The following is a 12660-nucleotide window of genomic DNA, read 5'->3' as shown; positions in this document are numbered from 1 at the left end:
AAGCTGAAAGTATAAAACCTTCCATTACGCTATTCTATGACAACCAATTAGGTTACATAATCTTCAATAAAATTCGTAAGCGCTTATACATTTTTGTAATGAAAGTCTTGATTCTGAGCGAAAAGAGCTAGTCGACCTTTGACCTCGAGTTGGGCCTGTTTGCGTTATTAATAAAATATTTATTTAACAAAGTTGTCTGGGTCATGATTTTTAGAAAATCGAAACTTATTTCCAAGAGTAAACTACCCCGTGGATTCTTTGTAGAACAAATGAGTACACTATAGTGTCAGGTTACAAACAGAATGGCCTGGGTCTTTTTTCTTTTCCGTCAGAAAAGAACTCAGCCCAAGACTGAAATACTTTTTTTTTTTTTTTTTTTTTTTTTCTAAAAACTTATAACACAGTATAGGGTTGTAAATACAATATTGATGTATGGAAACAAACAAAATCCGTTGGACACGTTTCCGAGAAAATCTTTTCTTCCCCTAATTTTCACTCTTCGGGAAACTACTCTTATTTTTAGAGATACAAGAAAATGCAACCCCTTTCCTGGAGAATCCTGGAAAACTGACACACTTCCTGTATCCACTAGAATCTAGGCTGAAAATAATTACTTATCCAACATTTCGCTCTCTAGTTATTTCTTTTTTGTACCATTACAACCAACTTTCTGCGGACTATATCTCTGAAATAACGCATTTGTGCACCAAGATTGGTCTATAGACTTTTTCACGTTTGCGTGTGAGGATTTACTTCCCAAAGTTATTTCCTAACACCATGTGTATATATTACACTTACTTACTTTCGAGTAACAAGAACTAGAAATGTCCGAAGCCCTACTTCTACTTATATTTATGACCATAGTCTGAAACATTATAAAATCGCCCACATAGTCTAAATTATGATGATATTACTGCATCCGTCTTTTATTAGCTTGGTTGGCTTTGTGGGTTTAGCGTTTAGCTTCCCTTTCTGCACCAGTGTTGTAAGAGACTGGTGATTACGGAGCCTTCAATGGGATCCGTATCCTTAGTAAGGCATTGAAATTTCAAGGCTCTTCCACCGGGTATCGAACCCGAGATCCGTGCTCCAAAATGAGCGAGCTAGGCACTATACCAGCGGGTAGAACTGCTGTATTTTTGAAATGTTACGTATGTTTATTCACAGGCAATTTGGTTCATGGGTTTCAGTCCATCGTTTCTGTTGAATGGATCCTGAAGTAAAGTTGATTTTTTCATTACTGAAAATTTGAATAATGTTGCCAGGAAGTGGAAGTAACTACCCGCTGCGAATTTCAAGTCCCAGTCACTAGAGGGAATTAAGTATTTTGTATTCATGTAAATGTCTCATACAAACTTAGTGCTGCAAAGGAACGCTAAATTTCAGCCATGATCTGTAATGAACTGTTGATCCTACTACCCACAGTATATTTTTAACAGTTGAGGCAGTGCTATTATAAAGTTGGAACTAACTAACGCAGCAGCAGGAAATCGTAAGAAGCAAAGAGTTCAAATTGTCGTGTTCTTTCTTTCTGGCGCTTACAAGAATGTCTACCTGCTCTGCAGAAACGAAGGAAACAAATAGGATGAGGGTGGCGTTCTACCACACCCATTGGAAAAGGACTTGAGAGGGGGAGGGAAATCCCTGCCTGTCAGCAGCACATCTGTTCGTGAAGACCAAATTGGAGCAGATACATTCAACCACTATGTAATATATATATATAGTCCACTACAATGATGCCAAAAAATGTTCATTACTCGCGATCTACGTCATTAAGCGTGAAATTGAAACAACGATTTAATTTCTATTGATTTTCTCTATTCATATGGAAGATTTTAAGTTGTTATGCACCATATTTCGTTAGATATTCATGAAGTAAAATTTACATGTTATCTTATGGAGACTGAGAAGCCAGTGGTAAAAGTTATAAGATCCCCTTAAACTCCTCCGTTTTCAGATGCTGAATATTTCCTTTTTCCTGGAAACACTGAAACACTGTAAAGCAAGTACATCTTACTAGATTAATATGGCGTTGAATCAACTTTCGTTTTCAGAATAGATCTGATGCGACATTGAATGATATCACAGGGGTCATGAATGGTAGCAAGTGGAATATTAAACCATTCTGCGTGTAGTGTATCTATCAGTTCTATGAGAGAGGACGGAGGTGGAAATCTCAACTGGCTTCGTGTGTCCAAAACGGACAACAGATGTTCAATTAGATTAAAGTCCAAACTGAACAGGCAAAGGGAAATGTTCAACTTTATTCTGACGTTTCTCAGAGCTGTGTGAATGAGTGCATACCATCCTGGAATACGGTTTTAATGCCCGGAAACAACATGCAGGCCGTAAGATGGACACACAATCCCCTAAAATGGCGACATAATCACGGATAGTGAAGCCAACGGTACGCGTCAGCACAGGACCCACTGAAAATCAAGATATTGCAGCACACAGCATCACAGGTTAGTCGCTGGGTCAATCCATGCAAAGTGATCGAGAAAAAAGAAAAATTGCCGCTCGACCTTTTCAAAAAATCCAATTTTTTCATGAATGTTTATCCTATATCAGGGTACTTCAAAACCACAATTAATTATTTTTTTACAACATCCCATGGCGACACAACGGCTGCCGCCATTTTGCATGTTTTCGATTTTAGGCGTTTAAGTTGTTTTGAATATCTCAGCATGTATTTTGTCCTACCAAACTGAAAATTGCTGGACGTCTCCAACTTGTGCAGAGCTAAAACTTTGATCTAACATTTTTGCCTAAAACCATTTGAAGGGGATGAAATCAGGGCCTACAGTAGCAACATTTTTGGATATTGAAAACATGTTTGAGAAGAGGAAACAACTGATGTAGAGGTCTGAATTTGTGTGTGCATGTAGTCCAGGGTCATTAGCTGATCCCAAAGATCGTAAAGTTGGGGAATTATGACAATTTAGAGTATTTCACTGTCCAATATCTCCAACGGGCCTTTATAAGAAAATCTGAAATTTTCGGAATAGTTAGTCGTTTAGTATACCATAACACACAACAAAGCGCGTTTTGTGCTTTTTAGCAGAAGGGGGTCAAAGTACTAAGTAATGACGTCATACTCTAGGAGATGTTTTGTTCATAAAATCTTTTTTGGGCATTGAAAACATGTTTGGGAAGAGGAAACAACTTACGTAGAGGTCTGAATTTGTGAGTACATGTAGTCCGGGGTCATAAGTTAATACACAAAAATTTACAGACCTGTAGCTGCTCCTAAAGGACCGAAAAAAATCTAAAGAGTGCATTTTGACTTTCCTCGCCTTCTGCTGATAGCGGCATTGTTCACCAGTCCTCCTGTGGGTCTAATAAGACAGTGTTACAACAGAGGAAAGAAGCAATCTTGAGAGCCTTGACTGGACTAACCATTCATCCTACTTTATTTTTCTTCACAACAACAAATTTCCAGTAGATTTTATGAACAAAACACCTCCTAGAGTATGACGTCATTACTTAGTACTTTGACACCCTTCTGCTCAAAAGCACAAAACGCGCTTTGTTGTGTGTTATGGTATACTAAAGGACTAACTATTCCCAAAATTTCAGATTTTTCTATCCAGGCCCATTGGAGATATTGGACAGTGAAATATGCTAAATTGGCATAATTCCCCGACTTTACGATTTTTTTAGGCCTTTTGAGCAGCTACAGATCTGTAAATTTTTGTGTATTAACTTATGTCCCCGGACTACATGCACACACAAATTCAGACCTCTACGTCAGCTGTTTCCTCTTCCCAAACATGTTTTTAATGTCCAAAAATGTTGCTACTGTAGACCCTGATTTCACCCCCTTCAAGTGGTTTTAGGCAAAAATGTTCTGAGATCAAAGTTTTAGCTCTGCACGAGTTGGAGACGTCCAACAACTTTCAATCTGTTAGGACAAACGCATGCTGAGATATTCAAAACAACGTAAACGCTTAAAATAGAAAAAGCGCAAAATGGCGCCAGCCCCTGTGTCATAATGGGATGTAAAAAATAATTAATTGTGGTTTTGAAGTACCCTAATATAGGATAAATATTCATGAAAAACTTAGATTTTTTGGAGATGGTCGAGCGGCACATGCTTGATCACTTAGAAAGGATTGACTCCGCTATGTTTCACGGCCAGGCAGTCGCTATATTTCATATGGTTCCTTGCATCTTCGCTATTCACGAAAACGACTCGTCGTTTGAAATAATGTAATCGATGACTCATCTGACAATATCTCACGTTTCCATTCATCAGAAGTTAATGTTTCACGGTACCACTGGCATCGTGCTAAAGCGTTATAGTCTGTTTTTAGCGGTTTCGTCCGTGCAATCCGACTCTGTATGGCTATGTTATGTGACTTGCAGATTACTGTGATTGTCAACACAAGATGTGGCAAGTGCTACTCGAGCTCCTCCGTTATTTCCACCACAGTCGCATGACAATTCTGGGTGACAATTCCCTCTAAAGCTTCGCGAAACCCATCACTGAAGGTTTTCTTCCGACCACTTTTCCTCTTCGCCGAAACCGTTTTGCCTCAGTTTTGTAGACCATCATTACCTTGGGCTGTTTTTCATATATATACAACACATTTCTCACTTTTGTCATGCTCACACCATAACCGAGCCCCAACAATTTGCCCCCTTTGAAAATTACGAGATTTCAACGTCACCTATTTCACAATATCACGTCTACTCAGTTTACTGTATATTGCTGTTTTTGCTTCTCACGCAGAGTCCTAACACACACATCACTAACAGCATAGTGCTACAGTCGGCGCCTTTCCATGACCAACTCAAACATCCAACCTAACCTAAGATGTTTTCTTAGACTGACAAGTACCTGCATGTACGATATTTATTGTCAAGTGAATTTACAGCCGCTTCTCGTCCTCGTTATCTTTACACTTCTTGTTGATCTGATATCAATTTTAAATATCATTACTGAATGTCAATTTTGGCTTTCTTTTGCGTTGAGGAACATAAGAAAGCAGCACCATTAAAATGCTGTTAAGTTACAGAAAATATACGATAGTTGGCTGAAAAGGCTTAAGACAGATGAAAGGGTACGGATAGACTAATGAAAGTTATCTAATATCACTGTCTAACTTTACTGTTATATAATCATAGTTCCACAGCTATTGCTTAATGCTTCCTTCGTTTCTTTTTTGCAATCTATTAAAAACAAGTACATGTAACCCAGTCTCAACTAGAGAGAAAATTGCAATTTGGACTGTGATTCAACATTTCAAAAAGAAAATTATGACGCCGACACATATGAAGACAATATAGGTATTTTGAGAGGAAAGATGCCACTGTCCAAAACTGGTTTGCAGAATTTAAATATCATCACTGCAACCTGAAGATGCCCTCCAAGTAGACACCCATGCAACTCTACTATGGACGAAATGTGGAAAGAGTGCATGAAATTGTAATGGATGACCGACAGCTCACAACCAGGACAATAAGTAAGACGTTCAGTATATCCTCAGTACAATCTTGGGGATCAATCAGATATTATAGCGATGGATCTTCAGAGTATTGAAATTTCATCAGAAACAACGTACCTGCTAACTTTCAGCAGACTTTGCAGTTGCTTTAAGCGGATTCTGAGGATTTTTATGCCAGATATGTAACAATGAATGAAACGTAAGTTAAACATTTCCAACCTCAATACAAAGAACAGTGTATTAAGTGGAAGCGCGTTTCTTCACTGACTCAAAACAAGTCAAAAGTGCTGCCATATACTGGAAAGATGAAGGGCTATATCTTTGAGATTGTAGGAGTGTTTTGTTGGTAATTTTTCTTGCTGTCAACCTGTAACTAAGCAATACTATGCTTCACTTTTCGACAAGCTGCGATTTACAGTCTACAATCAGGAAAAAACTAGGAGACTATTGAAGAAAGAGTCTGCTTAATGTCGAAAATGTAACCGCTTATGATTCAGCTATTCCAATGCCGCAAGTCCAAGAGTGTAACTTCGATCTTATGCACTCTCACCCACTATTTTCCAGATCTAGCCTTCTCGGACTATCACTTGTTTCCAAGCTTACAAAAACATTTTGCTGATACTACATTTTCATCGGACACTGAAGTCATGGAGTCTGTGGAAGCCTTTCTGAATATGTAGGAAGAAAGCTTCTATTTCAAAAGCATTCGAATGTTGCAGGATTGCTGGAGTACTCGTCTTGTAGTCGAGGGGAACTATGTAGAAAAAGTTTGTTCCGAACTCGACATGTAAGTGCATCACTGACTTGCAGATTTTCAGTTAGTCCTCATAAATGTCACCTAATCAGTATCTCTAAGTTGTGGAGGCGTAGTCAGTAACGCGTCTTCCTACTAACCGAATGCCCTAGGTTCGACTCCCAAGGAGGACAGGAATTACACAGATCTGCAAACATAAAACAATGCTAAACTGTTTCGGTTTAGTTAACTGATTCGGTTTAGTTAACTGTGCTGGGATGCGCTGAGTCCAGGAATGACAACCGTTTTGTCCTGGGACGTCAGAGTTTCGAACAAACGGGTGGTCATTGTTGAACAAAAAACACGAATACAAATATGCCATTTACAGAAACGCCATTAACAGCGAAACAAAAATTAATGTGCAGAAACACGCACACACGTGAAGACAAAAAGTAATAGCGCCCTCAATCAGATTGCTTGTGAAATCGTCTTTTTTTATAGGTCAAACTTCGTTTGGAGCTTGTCCTTTTGTAGGTGGCTGCCGGAAGATCCCTAAACAACATCCAACAGTAGTCTTCCATCATCGTAACACTCCAGTTCCTCTGATACCGTCGTCCCATTTCTTTGATATCTTGATGGAAACGCTACCCCTGCTCTTCACTCACTGCTCCCACATTACCAGAAAAGTAGTCAAAGTGGGGGTTGAGAAAATGTACTTTTAAGCTCATGGAGCAACCAAGCTTTCGGAACGCGTGCAACATTTTTTCCGCCATTTCCTTGTACTGTGGGTCCTTTCGGTTTCTCAAAAACATTTTGATGACCACAGTAAAGGCAACCCAAGCCTCTTTTTGAGTTGGAGTCATTGAACTGATGAAGTCTTTGTCGGATATGAGTTTTCTAATGAGTTAGGGCCAAAAAATCCCGAATACTCGTAGTATTTGAGCAAACAGTGTAGCCAGAACTAATTAAACGTTTTACAAATCTAAGATGTAATCTTACTAAATTCGTTTTATGAACAGATTTATGGCTTTTGGTTTTTCTTTGTAATCTCGTACTCTCATTCATGACACATTACGATCAGTGTCAGTGATCCCCATCCAGACCAATATACATGTATTTTCATGTTTCGGGGAGCACAAATACATTTAATCTTCCATATTCATTTTTATTTTCGTGTGATGCATTTGCAATTTAGCGATTTTCAGCCACCTGTTTAACCATGTTACATTTCGATTGAACAAAACTTGACATCCCACGAAGAAACGGGGGTCATTTTCGACTTCGGTGCACCCAGAAGAGTAAATAAAAATCAGCTAAACTTATGCAAACAGCTTTTCTGGTTAAAGACCTGTGTTATTTCTCATTTTACCCTCATTCACAGGTGACTCAGGGATTCATCGAGCCCTGTAAAATATATTTGGGTAAATCTGAAATGAAAGGAAGGCCGAGTATGCTGACTAAATCAACTTCTGTAATATGCAGAAGTCGAGTAAGTAAGGCAAGTCTTACTTCCACAATGGCTATGAGCCTCAATGACGTGTCATGAATGAGGGACACACAAATCAACAAGTATCACATCATTCTCTTCATTCCGAAACTCTGTCTCTCTTCATCTGATGGTCGACAAGCGACTCTTCGAATTTTGAACTCACGATTTGCACCCTTAATAACAACGGGGTGACAGAGGGACCTACTATTAACGTGGGCTTAGAACAACGATCAGTGCTTGAATGCAAAGCAGTTAGCAGCTGCACACAACATAATGCAAGATGAACTTTCACAGTGCTGGCCCTTCCTCACCAGACTATCTAGTCTCCAAGAGAGCTGGAACACAGGAACAAGTCACCGACCCCGCCTAAGCAATTCATCGAAAGCTAAATGATGGTATATTTACAAAATATTAATTTCTGAGGTTCACTGGTAGTAGTAAATTAGCAGGTAGTCGCTTCATCTTTAGTAACTTAAATACAAAAGATGCGTCTTCTGTTTTACACTGTTGATAACCGAGTCGAATTCATACGTATTTCTTATTACAATAAAATGTGCCGGTGAAGTAACACTTCGTTCACTGCATCAATAACAAGACCTCAAAGTACTAGAGTAATACGGCATGTACAGGTTTCACCATTCAGTGTTACTTCGCTCATTGTTTCCACTTCTTCCACCCACTTCTATATTGAATTGGTGAATAATTCACACAAAGAATTCCCGTACAATTTCTTCTTGATTGTCATTATCTTTGATTTATACATACAGGAAAATATTCTCAAGAACGTCTAAGAACAGAAATGGGGAAAAATTAATAAAAACTAGTTGTCATGTAATTCGAATATCAACCAGTCTTAAGTTTAAGTCTACCTAAGCTGATATTGGTTTGGAGAATACGCTTTTTAAATTTTAGTCGCAAGAATGAAATAATACGTATCATTTAACGATCTCTCTGAGTTATTATATATATAAACTTTAAATTAAACAGGTGTATTTCAATATCCAAATTGATTAAAATTTAGAAATCGAATACCAAATCCAACAAATTTACAATACACTTGTATGTATTCGTTTATTTAGTTTCACGTATCATATTCTACAACCATATCCTTTCAGTTAATTACGCTCAGCTTCGTAATTAATAAAATTCGAAGTTGGATTAATATGAAGTCAAATACCATACGTAACCCATTCATTGACGGGGAAATCTATTTTGCTAATGAGAATTTTTCATTTTTATTTACTTATTAATTTATTCAGTTTTAAAATGTACAAAGATATAAGAAGAATGTTTATTTTTAGTATATCAGGAAAATTATTTTCACAGGATGCGCATATTATATTCGCTATCTCCGACGATTTTATAATCAAGGGCATGAACTCAGTGCCTCTATATCATCGATTTCATAATAAAGCGTATGAACTCAGTGCCTCTATATCATCGATTTCATAATAAAGCGTATGAACTCAGTGCCTCTATATCATGTTACAGTTTTGCTCTACACCGTTACACCCCAATAACACAAGATTAGACAATGATTCTTTTCCTTCAATTGGCAACAATTGATTTTGTGTTTATTTACTTCCGCGCACTTACAAATAATCTATTGGTTGAATGTGTTTAGTTGCATATGCTTCATAACCAGAACTGACAAAATACATAGTAACCAGCTATAGAACTTACATTTTTACGTATTTTTTTACCGATTGTACGTATCGAGGAAACAAATTGGTAAGCAGCACCTGAATGAATATTTTAATTATCTGCTAGTGTCACGCGCTACGGGAATGGTACGCACTCAATCTGCTTCACAAACTGCACTACGGAAAACATGTTTCATCTACTATTGTAACAAAATGGTAGGCAATAGAGAACATACTGGAAGGTAATAAATGCCCATGTGCATCCTCTTCTATTTGGCAGAGGATATGCTATAAACACAGCAATTCTTGTCTCAATTACAATCCAGACCACATTGTGTGTATGAGAATGGTAAATAATGTCTTTGATTTCGATTATATTTCGAATATCGTGAATACCAATCTCTTTTGCACAAGCTTCCACTTTTATCTTTCGGTAATATACAAGACGTATTTCTTCGTTTCTTTGACATCATCAATCACTTGCCCTAATCACCCATTTCCTTTAGCTTAAAAGGCATTAATCGTGGGATGTTAAACTGAAAGATTTAATTTCACTTCGTTTCTTTGAAGGTTACTACAATTTTCATTGTAAAAACTAGCGGATATTTTTTTTTAATTTACAATGTTCATATTATCAGTGCAAATGGAATGATACTGAATAATTCCCGGAAAACATTAACGAATATTTCTCGGCACTGTGTTAAAACTACTTGGCTCAGGCACATATTAGCACTCTTCAAATTCCATAGCATTTATGCTTTCAGAACAATTGATATCAAAATAACGATGGTTTCTTATATTTTTCTTCATATGCATGCTTAAGTAATTTCTCAAAAATGAATGTACATTCATGTCCAAAATGATTGTCACATATCTATAACTGTCTTCTTGTAAGAATATAATTTGCTAATGATTTTCCAGGATACTTTTAATACTGATAATCGGGAAATGTAAATTTGAGGTAAATTTTATAGGAAAAGAATTATAAAGACGAAAATTAGAATGAGTCAAACAAAATGTTGCTAAATGGACAAGAAAGTTTTCTTTTCGTTCTATTGTTCTTATTTGCTGCTCTTTTGACATGAAATTTGCCACATACATGTCTTTGACTATTATACACATACTAACATTATAAGAAATACTGGGCGAATTTGTTATCGAATTATATTCGTATAACAACATATTTATAGACATGCGACAATAATTTTGAACATGAGTGTACATTATAATTTCACAAATATGAACATTTCTTAGTTTTCTGATATCTATTTTTAAACCTACGTCAAGCTCAACTAAAAGCATGTATTACTTTTCGTTTGTAGTCCACGGTTACGTGTTTAAACATGTTAACACTACAGTTGTAAGTACACTGTAGCTTTGTTTTATTTTCTTTATGACTAAACATAAGATTTCGAACAAACGACAGGACGCATAAAAGAACACCAAAGCAGAAGAAGGAATATATAGAAGGAAATTTGTATAATTGGCGGAAGCATTTAATTCGTCAATGCATGCCAACAAAACAGTTCATTTATATAAAAGGTATTATTAACAAACAAATTGCAAGTATCAGTGCAATTACTCGTACATACCTTGTAATGCAATAAACTATTCTTTGCTATACTACCAATACTACATATTGCAATGGTATTATAAAAATGTCCTTTGTATTTCAGATGGGCAAATCATTCAATAGATAAACATACATGCATATGTACCAATATAACCTAAGGAAATCACAAAATACTTGATACTGTTGGTATAAAATTACCGACATACTTAAGAAAATATCTTTCAAATACTTATCAATATGATTAACCTTATTATTTCAATGTGAAACACTGAGATGTCACAGAGCACAGAGGTCTTTACCACATTGTTCAATTTAGGTGTTACTACACACCATTGGCGTTACGTTTAGTGCAGTTACAGTATCTGCATTGACATATGATAATGATATCATGTACTGAACACAATAACTTATTTCAGATTCGGAGATAAGTTTTAATTTTGTTTTCATCACCTTAAACACTTGTTTCTTGCGCTTACCATTTTGTTTCTACCGAGACGCTCATTTACTGTATTTTTCTTCTTTTACATAATACAAAGACTATCAAATTGAAGAAGAAATATACGAATTTATTCTCATGTATAGAGATAATAAAACCTATGTAACCTTCACTTCTTTTGGACAAAACATATATAAAACTGATTAAGTCAGAAGTATTTCTACTTCATCTCGGTTTTGTAAGTAATTGGCTTTTAAATAAAACACAGTATGAACAACAAATTATTTTGATACTAATTTTATAGTCATACTCAAAAGTAGATTCTTCTTAAAAATATTTTATCTTAATTTGAATGAATTGCCTAATTAGAATACAGTATTCCTTCTTAAAATCAGTTTCTCTTTAATCTAGAGAAACTACGATGAAATCGGCCTATCAGTCTTAAAGACGTAAATACGTTAATAAATTAATACGCTCTGCATCCTGACAGACTCCAACTGAGGTCATGTCGGAAACCTAATAAGTAGTTTCTAAGAAAGCGTATCATATAAACAGCATAAAGGCCGATTACGTAGTTCAATCTATACGAAGATCTCTGCACGCCTGGAAAGATGCCTACGTAAATTGCTTATGATGGACGATTGTGCACATCCTTCTTCCTTTATGTTTACGTATGTTTCTTCGTTTTCCGGTACGTGATTTCCAACGCAATCTAACTTTGCTAATAATATTCTTGTGGCTGTAAGGAAAGATACTATATCGTTACTCTGGAGAGTTCTATGTTACAGTATTATTCACAACAATACAATTATCTCCACAGTAACACAAATGTACTATTTATTATTTTTTTTTCGTAAAAAGAAATACTTACTATAAAACAGAATTTTAAAAATAAAGATGCAAACGAGGTGGAAAATTGTCACATTTTAAATAAAAATAAATAGCATGTTAGTCGAAATATTCAAAGGAACAATATCAGATATGCATACGACAGCAGATGAAGTATGTTAATATTTGGTGTATTAAAATATCTAAATGCATTTAATGTAATTTTAGTGGAGTGAAGCAATATCTTCCGCGATTTTACCAATTAACGCTGAAATAAGACTTAAGTGATTCAAAATCTAAAATGAAAGGAAATTTATTGTTTTACTGAGTCGTATAGTTTGAACAAGAAACTACAAATTAGCGAATACTTCAGAAAAAAGCTTAATGAACTCGAACTAGTGTGGTATCTTTAACTAATCAGAACCGAACCAAAGTGAATGAGCTCAAGTTTTGTACAATCAGCAACAAAAATTTTCTCTCTTTTCTGAAAACAATTTTCTACTAATCA

The 12660-nt window shown here is 36.1% G+C and overlaps 1 protein-coding gene across 3 annotated transcripts in view; it reads right to left on the bottom strand.

The window, feature by feature from the left end:
• Nucleotides 1-12660, bottom strand: part of LOC145678505 (uncharacterized) — a 393685-nt gene that overhangs the window by 181105 nt on the left and 199920 nt on the right. The window contains exon 10 of one of the 3 annotated variants that reach the window (XM_081748726.1): nt 11606-12063. The exons of the other annotated variants lie outside the window; for them this stretch is intronic. Within the exon in view, the coding sequence (XP_081604852.1) occupies nt 11906-12063 (158 nt within the window). The 3' untranslated portion in view covers nt 11606-11905. Of the gene's footprint in view, nt 1-11605; nt 12064-12660 lie in introns of those variants that run through there. 3 annotated transcript variants of the gene reach the window in all.

This window comes from Thermobia domestica, chromosome 2 (assembly GCF_964235325.1).
Source record: "Thermobia domestica chromosome 2, izTheDome1.hap1.1, whole genome shotgun sequence".
NCBI classification, from domain to species: Eukaryota; Metazoa; Arthropoda; class Insecta; order Zygentoma; family Lepismatidae; genus Thermobia; species Thermobia domestica.
The sequence above is the reverse complement of the archived record's forward strand: the minus strand, read 5'-3'. Positions and strand labels throughout refer to the sequence as shown.